Source organism: Peromyscus californicus, unplaced genomic scaffold (genome assembly GCF_007827085.1).
Source record: "Peromyscus californicus insignis strain IS unplaced genomic scaffold, ASM782708v3 Scaffold_10__1_contigs__length_136768540, whole genome shotgun sequence".
NCBI classification, from domain to species: Eukaryota; Metazoa; Chordata; class Mammalia; order Rodentia; family Cricetidae; genus Peromyscus; species Peromyscus californicus.
Genome location: NW_026294391.1, coordinates 52,665,047 through 52,685,569, shown reverse-complemented (window position 1 = coordinate 52,685,569; position 20,523 = coordinate 52,665,047). Strand labels below are relative to the sequence as shown.

Genomic DNA, 20,523 nt, shown 5'->3' with positions numbered 1-20,523 from the left:
GTGGTTTTTTTCTTTCAGTTTCTTTATATGGTGGATTACATTGACAGATTCTCATATGTTGAACCACACCTGCATCACTGGTGGATCATTTTTTAAAATATGTTCTTTGATTCAGTTTGCCAGTATTTTATTGAGTATTTTTGCATCAGTGTTCATAAGGGAGACTAGTCTATAATTCTCTCTTTGTTGCATCTCTGTGTGGTTTGGGTATCAGGGTAACTGTAGCCTAATAAAAACAGTTTGGCAATGTTCCTTCTGTTTCTATTGTGTGGAACAATTTGAGGAGTATTGGTATTAGCTCTTCTTGGAAATTCTGCTAGAATTCTGTGCTGAAACCATCTGGCCCTGGGCCTTTTTTTTGGGGGGGGGGGATTGGGAGACTTTTAATGACTGCTTCTGTTTCCTTAGTGGTTATAGGTCTATTTAAATTGTTTATGTGGTCGTGGTTTAATTCTGGTATCTGGTACCTATCCAGAAAATTGTCTGTTTCTTTTAGATTTTCCAATTTTGTAGAATACAGGTTTTTGAAGTATGACCTAATGATTCTCATATTTCCTCGGTGTCTGTTATTATGTCCCCCTTTTCATGTCTGATTTTGTTGATTTGGATATTCTCTCTATGTCTTTTGGCTGGTTTAAATAAATGTTTGTCCAAATCTTGTTTTTCTCAAAGAACAAACTCTTTGTTTCATTGATTCTTTATATTGTTCTCTTTGTTTCTATTTTATTGATTTCAGCCCTCTATTTGATTATTCCTACTGTCTACTCCTCCTGAGTGAGTTTGCTTCTTTTTGTCCTAGAGCTTTCAGGTGTGCTCTTAAGTTGCTAGTGTGAGATTTCTCTAATTCTTTATGTGGACACAGTGCTATTAACTTTCCTCTTAGTACTGCTTTCATAGTGTCCCATAAATTTGGGTATGTTGTGCATTAATTTTCTTTCTTTCTTTCTTTTTTTTTTTTTTTTTTGGTTTTTCGAGACAGGGTTTCTCTGTGTAGCTTTGCGCCTTTCCTGGAACTCACTTGGTAGCCCATGCTGGCCTCGAACTCACAGAGATCCACCTGGCTCTGCCTCCCAAGTGCTGGGATTAAAGGCGTGCGCCACCACCGCCCGGCATTGAATTCTAGGAAATCTTTAATTTCTTTATTTCTTCCTTGACCCAGTGGTAATTCAATTGAGCATTGTTCAGTTTCCATGAGTTTATAGGCTTTCTGTAGTTTGTGTTGTTGTTTAATTCTAACTTTAAGCCATGGTTATCCAATAAGATACAGGGGGTTATTCCAATTTCTTTGTATCTGTTGAGATTTGCTTTGTGGCTGAGTATGTGGCCAATTTTAGAGGTTCCATAAGGTACTGAGAAGAAGGTATATTCTTTTGTGTTTGGGTGAAATGTTCTATAGATGTCTGTTAAGTCCATTTGAGTCATAACATTTGCTAGTTCCCTTATTTCTCTGTTAAGTTTCTGTCTGGCAGACATTGGTGAGAGTGGGGTGTTAAAGTCTCCTGCCATTATTGTGTGGGGTATGATGTGTGATTTAAAGCTTTAGTAATGTTTCTTTTACTATCACAGACTGTGGGAGGCCAGCTCCCCCGAACTGCTCCAGGGTTCTGAATAGAAGACCCCAGAGTAGCTATGGATTAAGAAAAAATGCTTTTCTGTCTAGAGGCTAGACTTTTTCTATCTGAGTGTATTTATAAATAAGTTTCTATCTATATGACTGGTAAAATAAGGTAACACATGCTTTCCGATTGTAACTTTCTCTTTTACTTCATCTTAAAGTGGCTTCTGACTCTTTCTCCACACAACTACATATCTCCACACTGCTACATATCTTTACATACATCTTTTCACATGGTGACACGGCTTTCTTTTACATACATTTCTCTTCTACATCTCTTTTCTATATAGTTTCTTCTTCCTTGCCTCCACACACTTACAAATCTCCACACAGCCACAGCTAAACATCTCATTTACACAGCTCTCTCACCATACAGCACTTTACACGGCTCCTAGGCACAGCTCCTCTATGCAGCAGCAGCTTTTTTACACAGCACTCTTCTTTTACGTTATTCATTCACTCTTTACTCAGTCACTCACTCTTTCACCCACTCACTCACTCCTACTTTTCTCATGCTGCTTCATCTCTCACTCAGTACACACACACACACACACACACACACACACACACACACACACACACACACACACACACTTCACTCACATTCTGCAGCAGCTCTCACATAGCTCTACAGCTGTCTCTCTCCACACTACCACTGCTATCTCACAGCCAAACTCTGGACAATTGTAAGTTACATTTTTAGGGTCCTACCCATACTCGTAAGTCATGTAGTTTCTCTTAGGCTAGTAATGTCACACTGCCAATGCAAGTAGCTCTACATTGGTGAGGGATCCCAGACAGTAAACAATTGGCTGAACCTTGAGTGGTCAAGGTATACACAGAAAAGAACTACTGCAGGGAGCTGTATCTTATTGTAAACAGTCTGGCCTTGATTTAGCAGTAAACAACACCTGGAAATTAGTCTTTGTGTATTTTCTGCAAGGGCAGCTAGTACGTTTTGAATTTGTTCTGAAGTCCAAAATTAGCTGTCTGTGTAAAAGGCTGTTTTTGTGACTGAGAATCCGATGTCAGTCTGAGTAATGTAAAGTATCCTAGTATTATTTCTATAAATCAGAATTATACATCCTAAGCAGAAATCATCTTCCAGAACATTCACAGCTATATGTGTGCCCAGTAAGTATAAGACATACCAAAGGGCTGTGGAAAGAACATCACAAGTGTTCTTATTAGAGAGGCATAGCACTGGCACCCAAGAAAGTTATGGACAGAAAACAACCAGTCATTCACAGTCAGTAACTCCACGGCTTTGCCAAGTGGGCCCCACCAACAGGGAATCATGCATCTGGTGGGTCAACTTGTTAAATACTAGTTGTCATTGCTGTACATTCCCACAGCCCCCTGCATTTTAAAAATGTGGGTGCCCTTGTATTTGGGGCATAAATATTCAGAACTGAGACTTCATCTTGATGGATGTTTCCTGTGATGAATATGAAATGTCCTTCTCCATCTCTTTTGATAATTTTAGTTTGAAGTCTATTTTGTTAGAGATTAGGATAGCTACACCAGCTTGTTTCTTGGGTCCATTTGATTGGAAAAATCTTTTCCCAATCTTTACTCTGTGGTAATGTCTGTCTTTGAAGTTGAGGTATATTTCTTGTATTCAGCAGAAGGATGGATCCTATTTTTGTATCCATTCTATTAGTCTGTGTCTTTTTGTAGACAAATTAAGACCATTGATGATAAGAGACATTAATGACCAGTGATTACTAATTCCTGGTTTGTTTTGTTTTGTTTTGTTTTTTGTTGCTGGTGGTGGTGGTTGTGTGTGTGTGTGTGTGTGTGTGTGTGTGTGTGTGTGTGTTTCACTTCTTTGGGATTTGCTGGTATGAGATTATTTATTGGCTGTGTTTTCGTGGGTGCAGCTAACTTCCTTGGGTTGGAGTTTTCCTTCCAGTACTTTCTGTAGATCTGGATTTGTGAACAGGTATTGTTTAAATATTGTCTTGTCATGGAATATCTTGTTTATTCTGTCTATGGTGATTGAACGTTTTGCTGGGCATAGTAGTCTGGGCTAGCATTTGTAGTCTCTTAGTGTCTGCAAAACATCTGTCCAGGACCTTCTGGCTTTCAGGGTCTCCATTGAGAAGTCGGGTATATATAATTCTGATAGGCCTGCTTTTATATGTTAGTTGGCCTTTTTACTTTGCAGCTCTTAATATTCTTTCTTTATTCTGTATGTTTTGTGTTTTGGTTATTATGTGGCCAGGGGCCTTTTTTTGGTCCAGTCTATTTGGTGTTCTGTAATCCTCTTATGTTTTCATAGGCATGGCCTTCTTTAGATTGGGAAAGTTTTCTTCTATGATTTTGTTGAATATATTTTCTGTGCCTTTTAGCTGGAATTCTTCTCCTTCTTTTCATGGTGTCCCAGATTTCCTGGATTTTTTGTGTTAATCATTTGTTGGATTTAACATTTGCTTTGACCAATGAATCTATTTCCTCTGTCATATCTTTAATACCTGAGATTCTTTCTTCCATCTCTTATATTCTGTTGGCTATGCTTGCATCTGTAGTTCCTGTTCATTTACCCAGATTTACCGTTTTCAAAATTCCCCCAGTTTGTATTTTCTTTATTATCTCTGTATCAATTTTCAAATCTTGAACTGTTTTCTTCACCTGTTTGATTGTTTTTTCTTGATCTTCTTGGCTTTCTTTCAAGTATTTATTGATTTCTTCCAATTTTTTGTTTTTCTTTTCCTTCATTTCTTTAAGGGAATTTTTCATTTCCTCTTTAAAGGCCTCTATTATCTGCATAAAGTTATTTTTAAGGTCGTTTTCTTCTGCTTCATCTGCATTGGGATGTTCAGGTCTTGCTGCTGTAGAATCACTAGGTTCTGGTGGTACCATATTGCTCTATATGTTATTGAATGTGTTCTCACACTGCTGTCTACCCATCTGGGTTTGGGATAATTATAGGAACAGGTGTTGATTCTTGTGATCCCTTTTTTTTAAAACTTTTACCCCTTTTATTGAAAATAGATTTTTTCTTATATAATATATCCTGATTACAGTTTCTCTTCCCTTTCCTCCTCCCTTTTCTTTTTTTTTCATTTTTTTAATTTTATAATTTAATTTAATTTTACATATCAGCCCCGGATTCCCTTGTCTTCCTCCCTCCCTTCCCCCCCAGCCTTCCCCCAGCCCACCCCCCCCATTCCCATCTCCTCCAGGGCAAAGCCTCCCCCGCGGACTGAGATCAACCTGGTAGACTCAGTCCAGGCAGGTCCAGTCCCCTCCTCCCAGGCTAAGCTAAGTGTCCCTGCATAAGCCCCAGGTTCCAAACAGCCAGCTCATGCACTGAGGACAGGTCCCAGTCCCACTGCCTGGATGCCTCCCAAACAGTTCAAGCTAATCAACTGTTTCACTTATCCAGAGGGCCTGATCCAGCTGGGGGCTCCTCAGCTATTGGTTCATAGTTCATGTGTTTCCATTCATTTGGCTATTTGTCCCTGTGCTTTATCCAACCATGGTCTTAACAATTCTTGCTCATATAAACCCTCCTCATTCTCACTAATTGGACTCACAGAGCTCCACCCGGGGCTTAGTCATGGATCTCTGCATCCAGATCCCTCAGTAGTTGGATGAGGTTTCTAGCACGACAATTAGGGTGTTTGGCCATCCCATCACCAGAGTAGGTCAGATGGGGCTGTCTCTCGACCATTGCCAGCAGTCTGTTGTGGGGGTATTTTTGTGGATTTCTGTGGGCCTCTCTAGCACTTTGCTTCTTCCTATTCTCATGTGGTCTTCATTTATCATGGTCTCTTATTCCTTGTTCTCCCTCTCTGTTCTTGATCCAGCTGGGATCTCCCACTCCCCTAAGCTCTCTTTCCCTCGACCCTTGCCCTTCATTACCCCCAATTCTTGTGATCCCTTTGTTGGATGGGTCTCTTGTTCTATTATTGTCTGTTTCCTTTATTGTCTTTTGCCCTGAATGGCCAAGGGTTCTGGTGATTGGCTGGTTGTCAGGTCCAGTAGGGTTCACTCAGCAGAGGTTTGTGGGGGTTTGGGTGCCTAGATCTAGCATATTGTTCAGTTCTTCTGTCTGGTGTGGGCTTTACTTGTGCCTATGGAGTCTCTTCTTCCAACTGGTGTGAGTGGCACTTGTGCCTCTAGTATCTGCTGATATTCATGGAGAAGGCTGCTCATGGGGAGGCTGCTCTTATTCCAATTGGTGCAGGTGGTGCTTGTGCCTCTAGGGGTTCTTCACCCAATTGGTGCAGGTGGTGCTTGTGCCTCTAGGGGCTGCTGACTTTGTGGGGGATCGTTGGCCAGGGGAAGGATGATGGGCTTAGTGAGTTTGGGCCACAGAGTGGTCTTGGAGATTACAGGGTCCAGTGGGTGGTGGTGGTGGAGGAGCTGCTCCCAGCCGCAATGGATAAATCCACAACACAACATGTCAAAAAGGGGAATGGAAAGATTGTAAGAGCCAGAGGCTCAGGAAGTCTGTACAAGATTGTGTCTCCTAGAAATAATAGGGAAGCTTCACCTATGATATTTTAACCACATGGTAGCCTAAACCAGACCTGAACAGGGACAGTCCCAGTAGACATACTTAGGTGGAAAGGGGAAATCTCACAAGACTCCATCCCTAGAGAAAGAAATACAGGCAACTTACAGACTACTGAGAGTAGAAGAAATAGTCTTCCCCATAGTTGAGCCCCTTAATAGTTGAGCCCAATACCAAGTGGTCAACCTGGAAATCACATACACACAAGCACTAGTAAGCAGACTCAGCAGGTTTTATTTATGTATCTGTGTATTTACATATATGTACCAACAACAGTTCAAGAAAACAAAGCAATGAATTTGGGAGGAAAAGAAGGGGTAAATGTGAAAGGGGCTGGAGGTAGGAAAGGGAAGGGAGAAATGATCTAATTATATTTTGGTTAAATTTAAAACATCAAAAAGACACCAAATTTATCTTAAATACTTTGAGAAATATAAAAATAGATTTACACAATATTTGAATATGATAGTCAATTAATAACAACAGGATTACAAACAAACAAAAGGATTAGCAACAGTCCCTGGGCCACACTTTGTGTAGAACTGTCTGTCATGCACTTTCCTATATCAATGACTTTCTTAATCATATTTTCTTTACATCAAATGCTTTCCTTCCTCAAATGCTTTTCCACTTCTAGTATCTGCTCATCAGAGTTGTTTTCCTGCCATTTCCAGCATGGCTCTAGGAATGGACTTGACTGGAACAGTAGGGTAACAAAGACAAGCAAATAGACACGTGGACACAGACAGAAATGCTGGTATCAGGTTATCTGGGCTCTCAGATGGAGAAACCACAGTACCCCAGAAATTCAGCAACAGAAAAAGAAGAATGGAAGGGGAAAATGTAAATAGAAATGAGCAAATAATGGTAGGACATAAGGAAGCACTACCTGAAGATACAATAAAAACAGAAAGGAAAAGAAATGCAGACAAAGCAATTTCAGGACTTGAGAGTCGAAGGCAGAAAGATGCCTTCAGCCTCAAAGACAACCCTCAAGAAAAGCAAGCAAGCAAGCAATAAAGAAAGAGGTCGAGGTTACTGGAGAAATTGCTCAGACATTAAGCACTGACTGCTCTTTTAGACAATCCATGTTTGGTTCCTAGCGCCCACAGGGTGGCTGACAGCTATTTCTAATTCCAGTCCTAGGGGATTCTGACTGCCTCTTCTGGTCCCCTTGGGCACTGCTCACACATGGACATAAACCTACACATGAGCAAGATACTCATACACAAAAAATAAAAATAAATAAACCTTCACAAAAAAGAGGGAGGGAAGAAACAAGAAAAGGAAAGAAGAGGAGAGAAGGAAAAGAAATGAAGGAAAAGAGAGTGGGAGGAAAGAATACAAAGAAAGTGAGGTTGGGGAAAGAGAGAGAGAGAGTGGGACAGGATAAAGCTAGCTCACATGATTGAAGTTACATTTCAAATAAGTATAAAAGTGAAGGTGAATAAAGGTACTTGCCCCCAAGCCTGGTCTCCTGAGTTCAACTCCTGGAACCTACATGGTGGAGAGAGAACTCCCACAAGCTGTCTTCTGACCTCCACATATATGATATAGAATGCATGAACATACATGATAAATAAATATAAAAATGAAGACAGTAATGGAAAGACAACTGGACAGTGTACAACATCTATTTCTAAGTGATCACTTACTTGATTTCAGATGCGAAATCTGTCCATTTGTGGTCTCTAGTCTTGGCTCAAGGCAAGAGTTTTCTGTATGTTCTCACTTGCATGGATGCAGATGCAGAGCCTGTCTCTATGTGGTCACCCTCCTGGGCAAACATTCAGATTCTCTCTATGCAGATAGTTGCATATTCACAAATGTAGAGTCTGATATATGCAGTCACTCATATACATTCATATTTTGACTTCTATCTATCTGCATTCATTCACAAGTGCATTTATTCTTGCTATGAATTAATTTTCAAGATAGACAACACTGGTTGTCTAGATTTTGTGGGTTTTATTCTAAATAAAAAGATCTATCTGGATCTTCTATTATTTTCCATTGATTTATTGATCTTTGTGCCAGGACTATGTTGGTTTTGTTACTGCTTCTGTGTATTATTACTTAAAATTAGGTACAGCAGTACCTTCATCATTACTCTTTTGGTAAGTGTTGTTTTCTGTATCTGAGGACTTATGGGCACTAAAATCAGTTTTAAGATCTTTTTTCTACTTCCATGAAGAATGATATTAGAATCTTGATAGGGATTGTATTCTGTAAATCACATTTGATACAATGGTCGTTTTCACAGTATTTATTCTTCTAATCCATGAGTATGAAAGGCATTTACATCTTTTAGTGTCCTCTTTCCTTTTATCTTGAGTATTTTCAAATTTTCATTATATAAGTCTTTCATTACCCTGGTTAGGTCTATTTCAGGATTGGGGCAGGGTTTTGTCACAATTGTGAATGAGATTGTTTCTCTAATTTATTCAGCATATTTGTTATAGGTATGTAGCAATGCTTACTACCAATGGGCAGGTTAGTTTCATATCCTGCCATTTTGATCACGATGTTTATCAGTTCAGTTTGGAGTGGAATGTTTACCATGTCTTATGTATAGAATTATAGCATTGGGTTAGTTTTTTATCTTGCCATTTGGCTGAAAGTGTTCATCTGTTCAAGTTCTGGGTGGAATATTTACTGTGTCTTATGCATAGAATTATATCATCTGTAAATAAGGATTTCATATTTATGTCTTCTTTTCATTTGCTTCTTTTGTCTTATTGCTTTAGCTAAGAATTTCAATACTACAATAAGTAAGAGTGGAGAAAGTGCCTTTGGATCCCACACCGTCTCACCTCAAGTTAGGCCCCATTCCTTCTTACCTCCTAGCTCTCTGAGAAAGAGATCTCCTTCTCTGAGCTCTTCACTTTTGTGAATCACTGAAGTTGCCCAGATCACTGCCCCCACCTCAGAACTCTCTGTAACCATTCAAGAAATCCTTGTAAGGGACACATTTCCAACAGATTACTTCACTAAGAAAAATTATCAATCATAATTGATGAGGAATCAAAAATATTCCATGATAAAAACAGACTCAAAGTATGTATGACCACCATACAAGCCTTACAAAGATTATTGAAAGGAATATTTTAGAAAGAAGAGAAACAATGGTAGATACCAAGCTACAGAGTAACATCAGCATGGTAAGAGTAGATGACTTTGGCACCATACATTCACCAATGGACAGGACATCCAGAAAGAAAAAAAAAAGAAAGGAAAGTATCAGAGTTAAATATCAGAGACCAAATGGACCTAGCAGACATCTACAGGTTATTCCTTAACACTACAGAACATATTCAAATTGACAAATGTGTTAAAGACAGAAATCTCATGCTTATCTCAATAGAGGCCAAAAGGCCTTTGACAAAAATCCAACATCCTTTTCATGGCGAACGTGCTAGAAGAAATAGAACTGGAAGGAACATTTCTCAAAATATAACAAATTCACAGCCAAATCACCTTTAAATGGAGAAAAACTTGAATCAACCTTATTAAAATCAGGAACAAAACACTGCTAACTATCTTTATTCCTGTTTAAAACAGTGCTCAAAGTTCTAGCTAGAGCATAAAACAAGAGAATTGAAACAAAAGGATACAAATAGGAAAAGAAGCAGTCAAATTGTCACTATTTGGAGATGATGTGATACTATAAAAGATGCCAAGGACTCTGCCAGAAAATTCCTAGAACTTACTGCACTTTCCACAAAGTTGCAGGATATAAAATCAACATATAAAGAAGCTTTTTAGTTTCACAGTGTTCCATTTGCCTATTGTTGGCATTAATTCATGGGGATTCTGATTGCACTTTTATTGAATCTGTAAAATGCTGTTGAAAGAATGGAGTTCCATTTAGAGTACATCTTAACTTTTCTGGCACTTTAAGGAGTTAGATTTCACATTAATGTCTTTGATCTACTTCAAGTTGACTTTTGGGCAGGGTGCTAGAAATGGGTCTAATTTCATTCTGTATGTGGACATTGAGTTTCCCTAGACCATTTGTGGAAGAATCTGTCTTTCCTCCAGTGAGTATTTTTGGCATTTTTGTAGAAAACCAGGCAGTAATAATTACATGGACATGTATCTGTTCTTCAATTCTATTCCGTTGGCCCAATTTCCTGCCAGCACTATGCTGTTTTAACTACTGTGCGTCTGCAATATCACCTGAGAAGAGATATGATAGTCACTCTAGCATTATCCTTTTTTTTCTCAAGATTTCTTTGTCTAGCCAGGGACTTTTACACACACACACACACACACACACACACACACACACACACACACACACGCACACACACACGCACACACACACACATTGTTCTTTTGAGAAATCTTTATTCAGATATTTAATATATATATATTAATTTGGTTAATTGTTGTTATTGCTTGGGATTAGATGGCCTAGTTTGTCATATCTCCATATCCTTTAGTTTTTCTTCCTTTTTCTTTTTTAAAATTGTTTATTTACTTATTTATGTATTTCCCCCTCTTATTAAAGATACATTTTCTCATACACTGTATCTTGACTGTAGTTTCCCCTCCTCCTACTCCTCCCATACAGCTGCACTCTCTTTCTTTCTCTTATTAGAAGAGAGCAGGCTTCTAAGAGGCAACAAGCAAACATGACAAAATAAAATATAATAACATTAAAAAATTATCATATTGAAGTTGGACAAGGCACATAAGGAAAAGAGGCCCAAGAGAAGGCACAAGAATCAGAGACCACACATTCACACACTCAGATGTTCAATAAAAATACTAAACTGAAAGCTATAATATATCCACAGAGGACTTGGCCCAGATCCATGCGGGCCCTGTGCTTACTGTTTCAGTCTTTGTGAGATAATATGAGCTTTGCTCCACGGATAAAGAGGGCCTTGGTCTCTTTATGTCCTCTATCTCCTCTGGTTCTTAAATTCTTTCAATCTTTTTCCAATGGGTTTTCTGAGCTCTGAGAAGAGGGATTTGATGGAGACATTCCATTTAGAGCTGTATGTTCTCTCTGCTTAATGCCTGGCTTTTGGTCTCATATTTTTTCCCATCTGCTGCAAGACGAAGCTTCTCTGATGCTGGCTGAGGAAGGCACTGATCGATGAGTATAGCAGAATATTATTAGTAATCAATTTTTGTTATTTTTTTAGATCAGTAGTATTTGGTTTCACCCTAGGTCTCTGGGGTATCTAGTCTCTGGTTTTCTGTCACCCAAGCAGTGTAGGGTATGGGTTCCATCTCATGGAGCAGGCCTTAAGTCAAATCAGACATTGGTTTGTGCCACCATTGTCCTAGCATATTTTACAGGAAGGACAGACTGTAGATCAAAGGTTTTGCAGCTGGGTTGGTGTTTACATTTCTCTTTTGGTACCCTGTAGAGTACCTTCCCACACCAGACACTATAACATAGGGGTGAAGGTATGTAGGCACTAGGTCAACATCTCCATGTTCAATGAGTTGTATTGTTGTCTTCAGCAATGGGGCCTTGCCATCAGTTTGGAGAGACCAACCTATTATCTTTGCAACAGCCCAGGTTGTTTGGGAATTTCCATAGAACCCCTTTGGCCAACAACTCAATTGGATGTAACCAAGTCTTGGTACTGGAAGCTTCATTTGGTGACAAGAGATGGCCAATCGGGACTCCATCTCCCTCATTATTTGGATACTTCTAATGAATCATACTTTAATGAATTATTTAAATACTCCTAATAGATCACCTTCATATATTTTAGGAAACTTTCACCACACTGGTTTTCATACCACCCCGCAAATGCCCCTCAAATCCAGCTGTCTCTCCCTGCATTCCCTCCCTCAACCCTATCTCCGCTCACACTCCCCATATATTCTTCCCATTCTAGCCCCCCCATACCCAGTCCCACAAAATCTATTCTATTTTTGCCTTGTAGAAAGATCCCTATATTACAGCTAGTCCCTTTCTTCATACCTAACTTCTGTGGGTGTATGGATTTTAGCTCAGTTTTCATTTACTTAATGGCTAACATCCACATATAAGCGAATACATACCACATTTATCTTTCTGGGTCTGGATTATCTCACTCGGGATTATTTTTTCTAGTTCTATCCAGTTGCCTAAAAAATTTATGATATCAATTTTTTTAGCAGTCAAATATACTCCACTGTGTAAGTGTGCCACATTTTCTTTATCCATTCTTCTATTGAGGAGCATCTAGGTTGTTTCCAGTTTCTGGTTATTATGAATAGAGCAACAACGGACATGGTTGAGCAACTGTCCTTGTAGTAAAATCAAGTGTCCTTTAAGTATATGTCCAAGAGTTGTATAACTGGATCTTGAAGTTGATTGATTTTCATCTTTCTGAGAAACTGTCATATTTATTTCCAAAGTGTCTGTACAAGTTTGTAATCCCACCAGCAATGGAGGAGTGCTGTCCTAGTTCCACATCCTCGCCAGCATGAGCTATCAATTTTATTATTGATCTTAGACATTTTGAGAAGTGTTAGATGGAATCTCAAGGTAGGTTAGATTTGCATTTCCCTGTTGGCTAAAGATGTTGAACATTTCTTTGTTTCTTGGCCATTTGAGACTCCTCTATTGAGAATTTTCCATTTACATCTGTAACCACCTTTTAACTGGATTATTTGGATTTTTGATTCCTAGTTTCTTGAGTTCTTTATGTATTTTGGAAGTGGAATTGGAAAAAAGACTTTTTTCATTCGGTAGGCTGCTGTTTTGTCCTATTGACAATGTCCTTTGCTTTATGGAAGCTTTTCAGTTCATAAGGTTCCATTTATTAATTGTTAGTCTTAGTGCCTGCACTATTAGCGTTCTGTTCAGGAAGTTGTCTCCTGTACCAATGAGTTCAAGGCTGCTCCCCACTTTCTCTTCTATCACATTCAATGTGTCTGGTTTTATGTTGAGGTCTTTGATCCACTTGGACTTGACTTTTGTAGAGGGTGATAGATATGGATCTATTTACCTTTTTCTACATGAAGACATCCAGTTTTACCAGCAACATTTGTTGAAGATGCTGCCTTTTTTTCCAGTGTCTATTTTTGGTTTATTTATCAAAAAAGCGGGTGCCTGTAAGTGTGTGGATTTTTGTCTAGGTCTTCAATTCAATTCCATTGATCAACAAGTCTGTTTCTGTGCAACACCATGCTATTTTTATTACTATAGCTCTGTAGTACAACTTGAAATCTGTGATGGTCATACCTCCAGCAGTTCTTTTATTATTCAGGATTGTTTTAGCAATCCTGTTTTAGTTTTGCTTGTTGTGGTGTTTTTTTTTGTTTTTTTTTTGTTTTTTTTTTGTGTGTGTGTGTGTGTGTGTGTGTGTGTGTGTGTGTGTGTGTGTGATTCCATGTATTTTTTCTTCCTTTTTCATACTGTTTTCTTTTTTAGTATTTTTCCAAATGATTAACATGGCACCAAAAGGAGATAAAACCCAGATCATATAGTGTTACCCCCATTTGGAAATACATGAGATATTGTGGCATCTTGGCATTTAGTCAGTGGTTGGAAAGATTGGAATCTGTTGGTTAAAGTGAGGCTTGAATATTATATATAAACATATATGTAACCCATCCTTATTTATTTAGACTCTAGAGTCACTGCCAAGTTGTGTATAAGCAATTTAAATTAAACCAGTAGATCTCAAATTCTGGAACCAGGAAGACCGCTCAGTTGGTAAAGTCCTTGTACAAGTGTGAGGAAATGGGTTCAGACTCTCTTGACCAATATAAAAGTCAGGTGGATGTTGCACATCTCAAATCCCAGCACTGAGGGAAAGAGGACAGAGAAAGGCAGATCCAAGGAATTCACTTGGCCAGCCAGTTTAGACATAACAGCAAATTCCAAGTTCAATGAGAGATGCCTCAAAAAATATGGTAGATAGGAGATTGAAGAAGACATCATGGTATCAACTTCTGGTCTGTACATGCTCCTACACAGGAAACCACACCAGCTCAGATGCTTGTACACACACACACACACACACACACACACACACAGACAGAACAACAAGAAGAGATAGTAGTACCCAAGATTGAAATTAAGCTATTAGAGTATACCAAATTGTCTTTTATGACCATCAAACATTCTGAACATTACTTACCTGTTCTAATCCTTCCAAATTTCTTGTTAGAATCTATTATATAACATTGTTATTGTCTAATTTTAATTTTCATTCTTTGCACTAGATGGTTTCCGAAAAGTGATTACACTGCAGGGTGAGAAGACTAGCGAGAAGAAATTACCTCTGGAATTTCAGCATCCACTCTTCAAAAAAGGAGGAGCCTGTCTTCTTGAAAACATTAAGCGAAAGGTAGGAAGGGGACCCCTGTCTTATACATTACTGCACAATTTAGGGTAGCATTCAGTCCTTACTTTAAACATTTCATGATTTCTCTAAGTCTTAGCATGAAGCTGCTGGAATTAGGAACTGGTTGCTAGGTACATTTTTGGGTTGCAGTAAACATGACCTTTATGTAATTTTTGGGTAAGCTGTTTTTTGTGCTCTATTTTATTTTTGTGTGTCATTTTACTATGTAGATATCATAACATTTTAGAAAATAAGCAGAGGGGGCTAGGATAGATTATGAAATAGTAACATGACTGTTGAGTACTGAGGAAAGTAACTACAGATTCTATCTACATACACCCATATCTGATGACAAATCAAAGCTGCATATATAGTAGTTAAACAGTTTTTCACTTGCAAGATATCTGTCTATGTTGTAAATTCACGTGAACTTTTATAGACTAGAAGTTCCAGACCAAAAACAAACAGAGAAAGAAAATTTAGAATGTCAGTAAGAATATTGGTTCTCAATACATATTTTTTAAATCTCTAGGAGTCTTAAGACATTTTTTTCAGAACTATGACAGATCTATTTTCATAAAAAAAATCTATAGAAATAATTTTTCCATCTTTGGTCTCTCATGATTACAGTTCAATGTTCTTAGGAATGTGTGTTTGATTAAATAAGTATTCCAATTTTAATGTGTAATGTGCACAGTATTATAGCTTGAAATAAATTAATAATTATATTTTTGTCAATTCAAATGTTATTAATTAGGTAAACATTTCCTTATAAGAATACACACATACTGAGCCTGCTTGCCCGGTGTCTTCTCTTTTCTTCTCCCTCTACTTATTATTTTTCTTTGTTTCACTAGAAATGTTCACCTCCACATTAATTTTCTACATATTTTTATATGGAGAAAATATAAATTTTGTGACCATATAAAATCTAGGAACCACAAATGAGAGAATATAGAGAACTTTTGTCTTTCTGAAATTAGTTTCATTCATTTCATTCTTATTTTTTTCTGAGACAGGGTCTTACTATGTAGTCCTGGCTGTCCTGGAACTCTCTCTCTGTAGACCAGGCTGGCCTCAAACTCACAGTGATCCACCTGCCTCTGCCTCCCAAGTGCTGGGAATAAAGGCCTGCTCTACCACCGCCCAGCTTATTTTATTCTTTAAATATGATTGTTTCTAGTTGCATACATCTTTCTACAAACAACAAAACTTCACTCGTCATTACAGTTGAAAAGAACTTCTGTCATGTATATGTGCAGCAGTTTCTTTATCCATATTCTGTGCTTGCACACCTAGTTTGGTTCCATAACTTAGCTATTATGAATAGGGCTGAAAATAACAATTGTGAGCAGGTACCTTTGTGATATGTTGCCTTTAGATAAATCACAGTGATTGATTTTTTTCACTTAATGTTCATTTTTTGGATTTTAAAATTTTATTTTATACATTTTAAATTAAAATGGAAGTACATTTCTTACACATATCCCTTTCCTCCTTCCAGACCCTTCCAGGTTCCCTCTCTCTAATGTCTTCTTCCATGGTCCTCTGCCTCCTCTCAAATTGATGACCTTTTATTTGTTATTGTTATACACATGTGCATATGAATGCACAAATATATAATTACAACATTCTGAATCCATTCTTTTGTTTCTGTGTATATGATTTCAGTGCTGACCACTTCATATGAGATAACCAATTAGGTGCCTCATTGCTGGGAGAGGGTAATTTTCTTTCTCTCAGTAGTCGCTAGGTACCTATAGTTCTTTGTCTAGGGGTGGGGCCCGTGAAAGTTCCTCCTTCTACATTGGTATGTCTATTACCATTGTTCTTATCTTTTATATGGAGCTGTTTTTGGAGTTTTGTTGTTGTTTGTTAGTTGTTTATTTGGAGAGACTATTTTACAGCAGACTTCCTGATATTCTGGTTCTTAAAAAATCTTCCTGCAACCTCTTCTGTGATGTTCCCTGAACAATAGATGCAGTAGCTGTGATGTAAAGGTATACTTTGGGGCTGCTTTTCCCACAACCCATTGATCTCTGCATTGTGTCCATTTTCTGTGATGCTTTCTATTTTCTGTAGAGAAAAGCTCCTTTGATGAGGGGTAATAGCTGTCGATATAAGGATAAGATTTAAAATGTAATAAGGATTTAAGCTGGTCTTGCAAAGTGCAAGTAGTAGATTCTTTTTTAAAGTCCATGACCACACTAGCCCAGAAAGTTCGTTAGATTTCTAGTACCAGGCATGACTTCCCTCTTGTTGAACAGAACTTAAATCCAACTAGGCAACTGTTGGTTATCACTCATTCGAAAGCCTCCTTAATTTCCATCTAGCTTCTATGGTGCCAAAAAATACCATGCATCTGAGTTAGGTCAGGCAAGGGGAACTCATGAATGAAGAGTTCATGGCCACAGGTCTAGAAATAGGCCCATCAGTTTGCAGATGGCAGATGTTTAGGGGAAGTAGAGAAAGAGAAGATGAGACTTATCCAGGAAATGTAGTTTTCACACAAAGAGGGTTCAACAGAGGCCATGGGTTTGAGCTAGGTACCTTTCTGTCTTTTGGTTAGTTGGGCCAGAGGTCTGTCAATCTTGTTTATTTATCTTCTCAAAGAATCAGCTCTTGAATTTATCGATTCTTTATTTTGTTTTCTTTGTATCTATTTCATTAATCTTTCCTCTAATTTTTATTTTTATTTCTTGCCATTGCCTGAATTTGAATTTGGTTTGTCCTTGCTTTTCCAAATTTTTGAGTTGCATCATTAAGTCAATTATTTGTGCTTTTTCTGATTTTTTAAATATAGTCACTTAGAGGTATAAGTTTCCCTCATTTGACTTCTTCTAATGTGTCCTGAATATAGTCTGAGTTGGTGTCTGTGTGTTGGTTTTTTTTTTTCAGAACTTGAATTACATTGTTTCAACATTTGTGGCTTTCAAAGTTTCCATTGAGAAATCAACTGTTACTCTGATGGAGTCTCTTTGTGGGTGATGCATCGCTTTTCTCTTGACGCTTTCTGTGCCTTCTTTTTGTTCTGTATATTCGCTGTTTTAATAATTATATATAAAACCAATGGTAGAAGGATTTTTTTCTGCTCCATTTGCTTAGAAAAAAATCCCATCCTTTCACCATAAGAACTGTCAGTTGTTTGGAGGCACCAATTAATAAATCTTGCTTTTAACCTAATCTTTTTGTCTTTGTCTTTTGCCTAGGGAATTAATACCCTTCATAATCAGAGTTATTGTCGAAAGATGTATATTAATTCCTGATGTTTTATTGTTTTGTGGTTTGGGGCTTTTCTTATTCCTCTGGCCCTTATGGATGTCTTTCTTTTTATTCCAAAGGACTCCTTCAAGTATCTTCCATAGAGCTGGCTTAGTGGTCACGAATGCCTTTAGTCTGTTTTTATCATGAAAAAGTTTTCCCTTAAAAATAGTTTTATTGCATTAATTAATATTTTTGTAATGGTAGATGTCTTTCAGAACTTGAAATATATCATCACCTGGTTTTTTAGATCTTTTCCCTTTGTTACTGTTACTCTCACAAGCGTGCTTTTGTAGGTGATGTCTCTTGTGTTCCTTTCAATATACTTTTTTGGTCTCTCTAGTTAGTGATTTAGTTGAAGGGAAGTTCTTTCATGTTTATTTTCCATTTGTGTTCTAAATGCTTCCTATATCTAGCTTGGCATCTCTTTTCATAGCTCTGGAATTTTTACGGCAATGATTTTGCTGAAAACATTTACTATACCAACGATTCTCAGATTTGGTATTATCATAGCATGATGTGTATTCTAAATGTATCAGTCATACTTTGGGATGAATTCATCTGAGGCCTTTTTGAAACATTCTGATTACTCCATCTTAACTTCAAGCACAAGTACTATATTCTGCTCTTGAAACAGTCTACTGTTGTCATTCTACAGACATATTCATTTTGTTTGCATTTTTTCTTTTCCAGTATTTCAGCTTGGTTTTTCTTCAATGTTGCTATATTTGGATTCTTCTTTCATACATTATATTTGCTTTATTGTTTCCTTGAACTATTTGTTTGAGTTCTTAGAATTCCTTCAGTTTATTTGTCTTCCTTAATTTCTTTAAACATATTACAATCATGTTTTTGAGTCACCTAACAAAATTTCATGTAACTAATTCTTACTAGAGCCTAATTTTGTGGGATTAGTATTTTTTATTAAGAAATTTTTTGTTCATTCTGCATACCAATCACAGATCTCCCTCTTCCCTCCTCCCATCCCTCCAACCTCCCCCATCAACCCATCCCCCATTCCCTCTTCCAAGAAGGTATGGCCTCCCATGGGAAGTCAGCAGAGCCTGGTACATTCAGTAGAGGCAGGTCCAAGCCCCCGCCTCTACCTCAAGGCTATGCGAGGTGTTCCACCATAGGTAGTGGGCTCCAAAAAGCCAGCTCATGCACCAGGGATGGATTCTTTTTTTTTTTTTTTTTTTTTTAAATTTATTGTAATTTATTTTGCAATACAATTCAGTTCTACATATCAGTCACGGATTCCCTTGTTCTCCCCCCTCCCGTCCCCCTCACCTTCCCCCCAACGCCCCCCCCCCCCCCTTCCCATCTCCTCCAGGGCAAAGCCTTCCCCACAGACTGAGGTCAACCTGGTAGACTCAGTCCAGGTAGGTCTAGTCCCCTCCTCCCAGGCCGAGCCAAACAATCCTGCATAGGCCCCAGGTTTCAAACAGCCAACTCATGCAATGAGCACAGGACCCGGTCCCACTGCCTGGATGCCTCCCAAACAGATCAAGCCAATCAACTGTCTCACCCATTCGGAGGGCCTGATCCAGTGTGGACCCCTCAGCCATTGGTTCATAGTTCATGTGTTTCCATTCATTTGGCTATTTGTCCCTGTGCTTTATCCAACCTTGGTCTCAACAATTCTCGCTCATATAAACCCTCCTCATTCTCGTTGATTGGACTCCCAGAGATCCACCCAGGGCCTAGTCATCAGGGATGGATTCTGATCCTACTGACAGGGGGCCCCTTAAGCATATAGAGCTACACAACTGTCTCGCTTATGCAGAGGGCCTAGTCCAGTCCCATGGAGGCTCCACAGCTGTTTGTTCCACTGGTTTGATTTGGTTGTCTCTGTAAGTTTCCCCATCATGATCTTGACCCCCCTTGCTCATAGAATCCCTCTTCTCTCTCTTCAACTGGACTCCTGGAGCTTGGCCTGGGGATGAGTAATTTTTGGAGGACTAATATTGCTTTGGTTTTTCAAATTATGGCTTTCCATTTTGGATCTCATATATCTGGAGTTTAGCTGTTGGTTGAATTTATTTATTTTTAAATTTCATTATGATTAACTAATTAATTTCAAACCACCCTTACTATTTCAAGGGAACTCTTCGGTCTTTCCAAGTAGAACTATGTTGTTATAGGGTTGAGGTATTGTTTTCATCTGCAAGACTGCTAATGAGGACACCAAATTTGATGCTTAGTATTCCCCTGAAGTTACAGTATTGTCTGAAAAAAAACACTATCAAAGGATAAGTTCCCAATAGTAGTCCAGTATTAGCCCAATAAAAAAGTTATTCATTCCTATATGCAACAATCATTTTAAGAACTAAAGGGACATAGATATTAGTGTGTGTACTAACATATTAGGTGCTTTTGATATGAGTGGAAAGAAAAAATTAAACAAATAGCAACAGTAACAGCAACAGAAAGAATTCAGGGTAAAAGCAGTAGTGTTTGATATTAGCTTGACTGAGAAAAAGTGGAGGAGAAAGAATATGTACAAAAGGAACAAGAAGTAGGGGAAATGAGGAGGGAAATATGAAACAGTCTTACTAAAGGTTAATTGAAGAAGGAGACATATGCAAATCTTGCCAGCCTATGTTCTTTGGGAAAGGAAAATCTAAAAAGGAAGACTAGGGAAGGAAGGATGGGGAGAGAGAACGAATATGAATGAAGATAAATATGGGACAGAGGGCCTGAATGCATTCTATCTAGCCTGTTTGTTACTTGCCTCCCAGAAGTCTGACTTTCACTAGCCATCTTGTTATTGCTTCTATGCTTTCTTCCTGGAGGTCAGGTTATTCTAGTCAGTG

General features: G+C 38.3%; 1 protein-coding gene across 1 annotated transcript in view; it reads left to right on the top strand.

The window, feature by feature from the left end:
• LOC128114920 (heat shock factor protein 3-like) overlaps positions 1-20,523 on the top strand; it is a 61,485-nt gene that overhangs the window by 17,915 nt on the left and 23,047 nt on the right. The window contains exon 3 of the mRNA XM_052745371.1: positions 14,325-14,449. Coding sequence (XP_052601331.1) covers positions 14,325-14,449 — 125 coding nt within the window. The remainder of the gene's footprint in view (positions 1-14,324; positions 14,450-20,523) is intronic.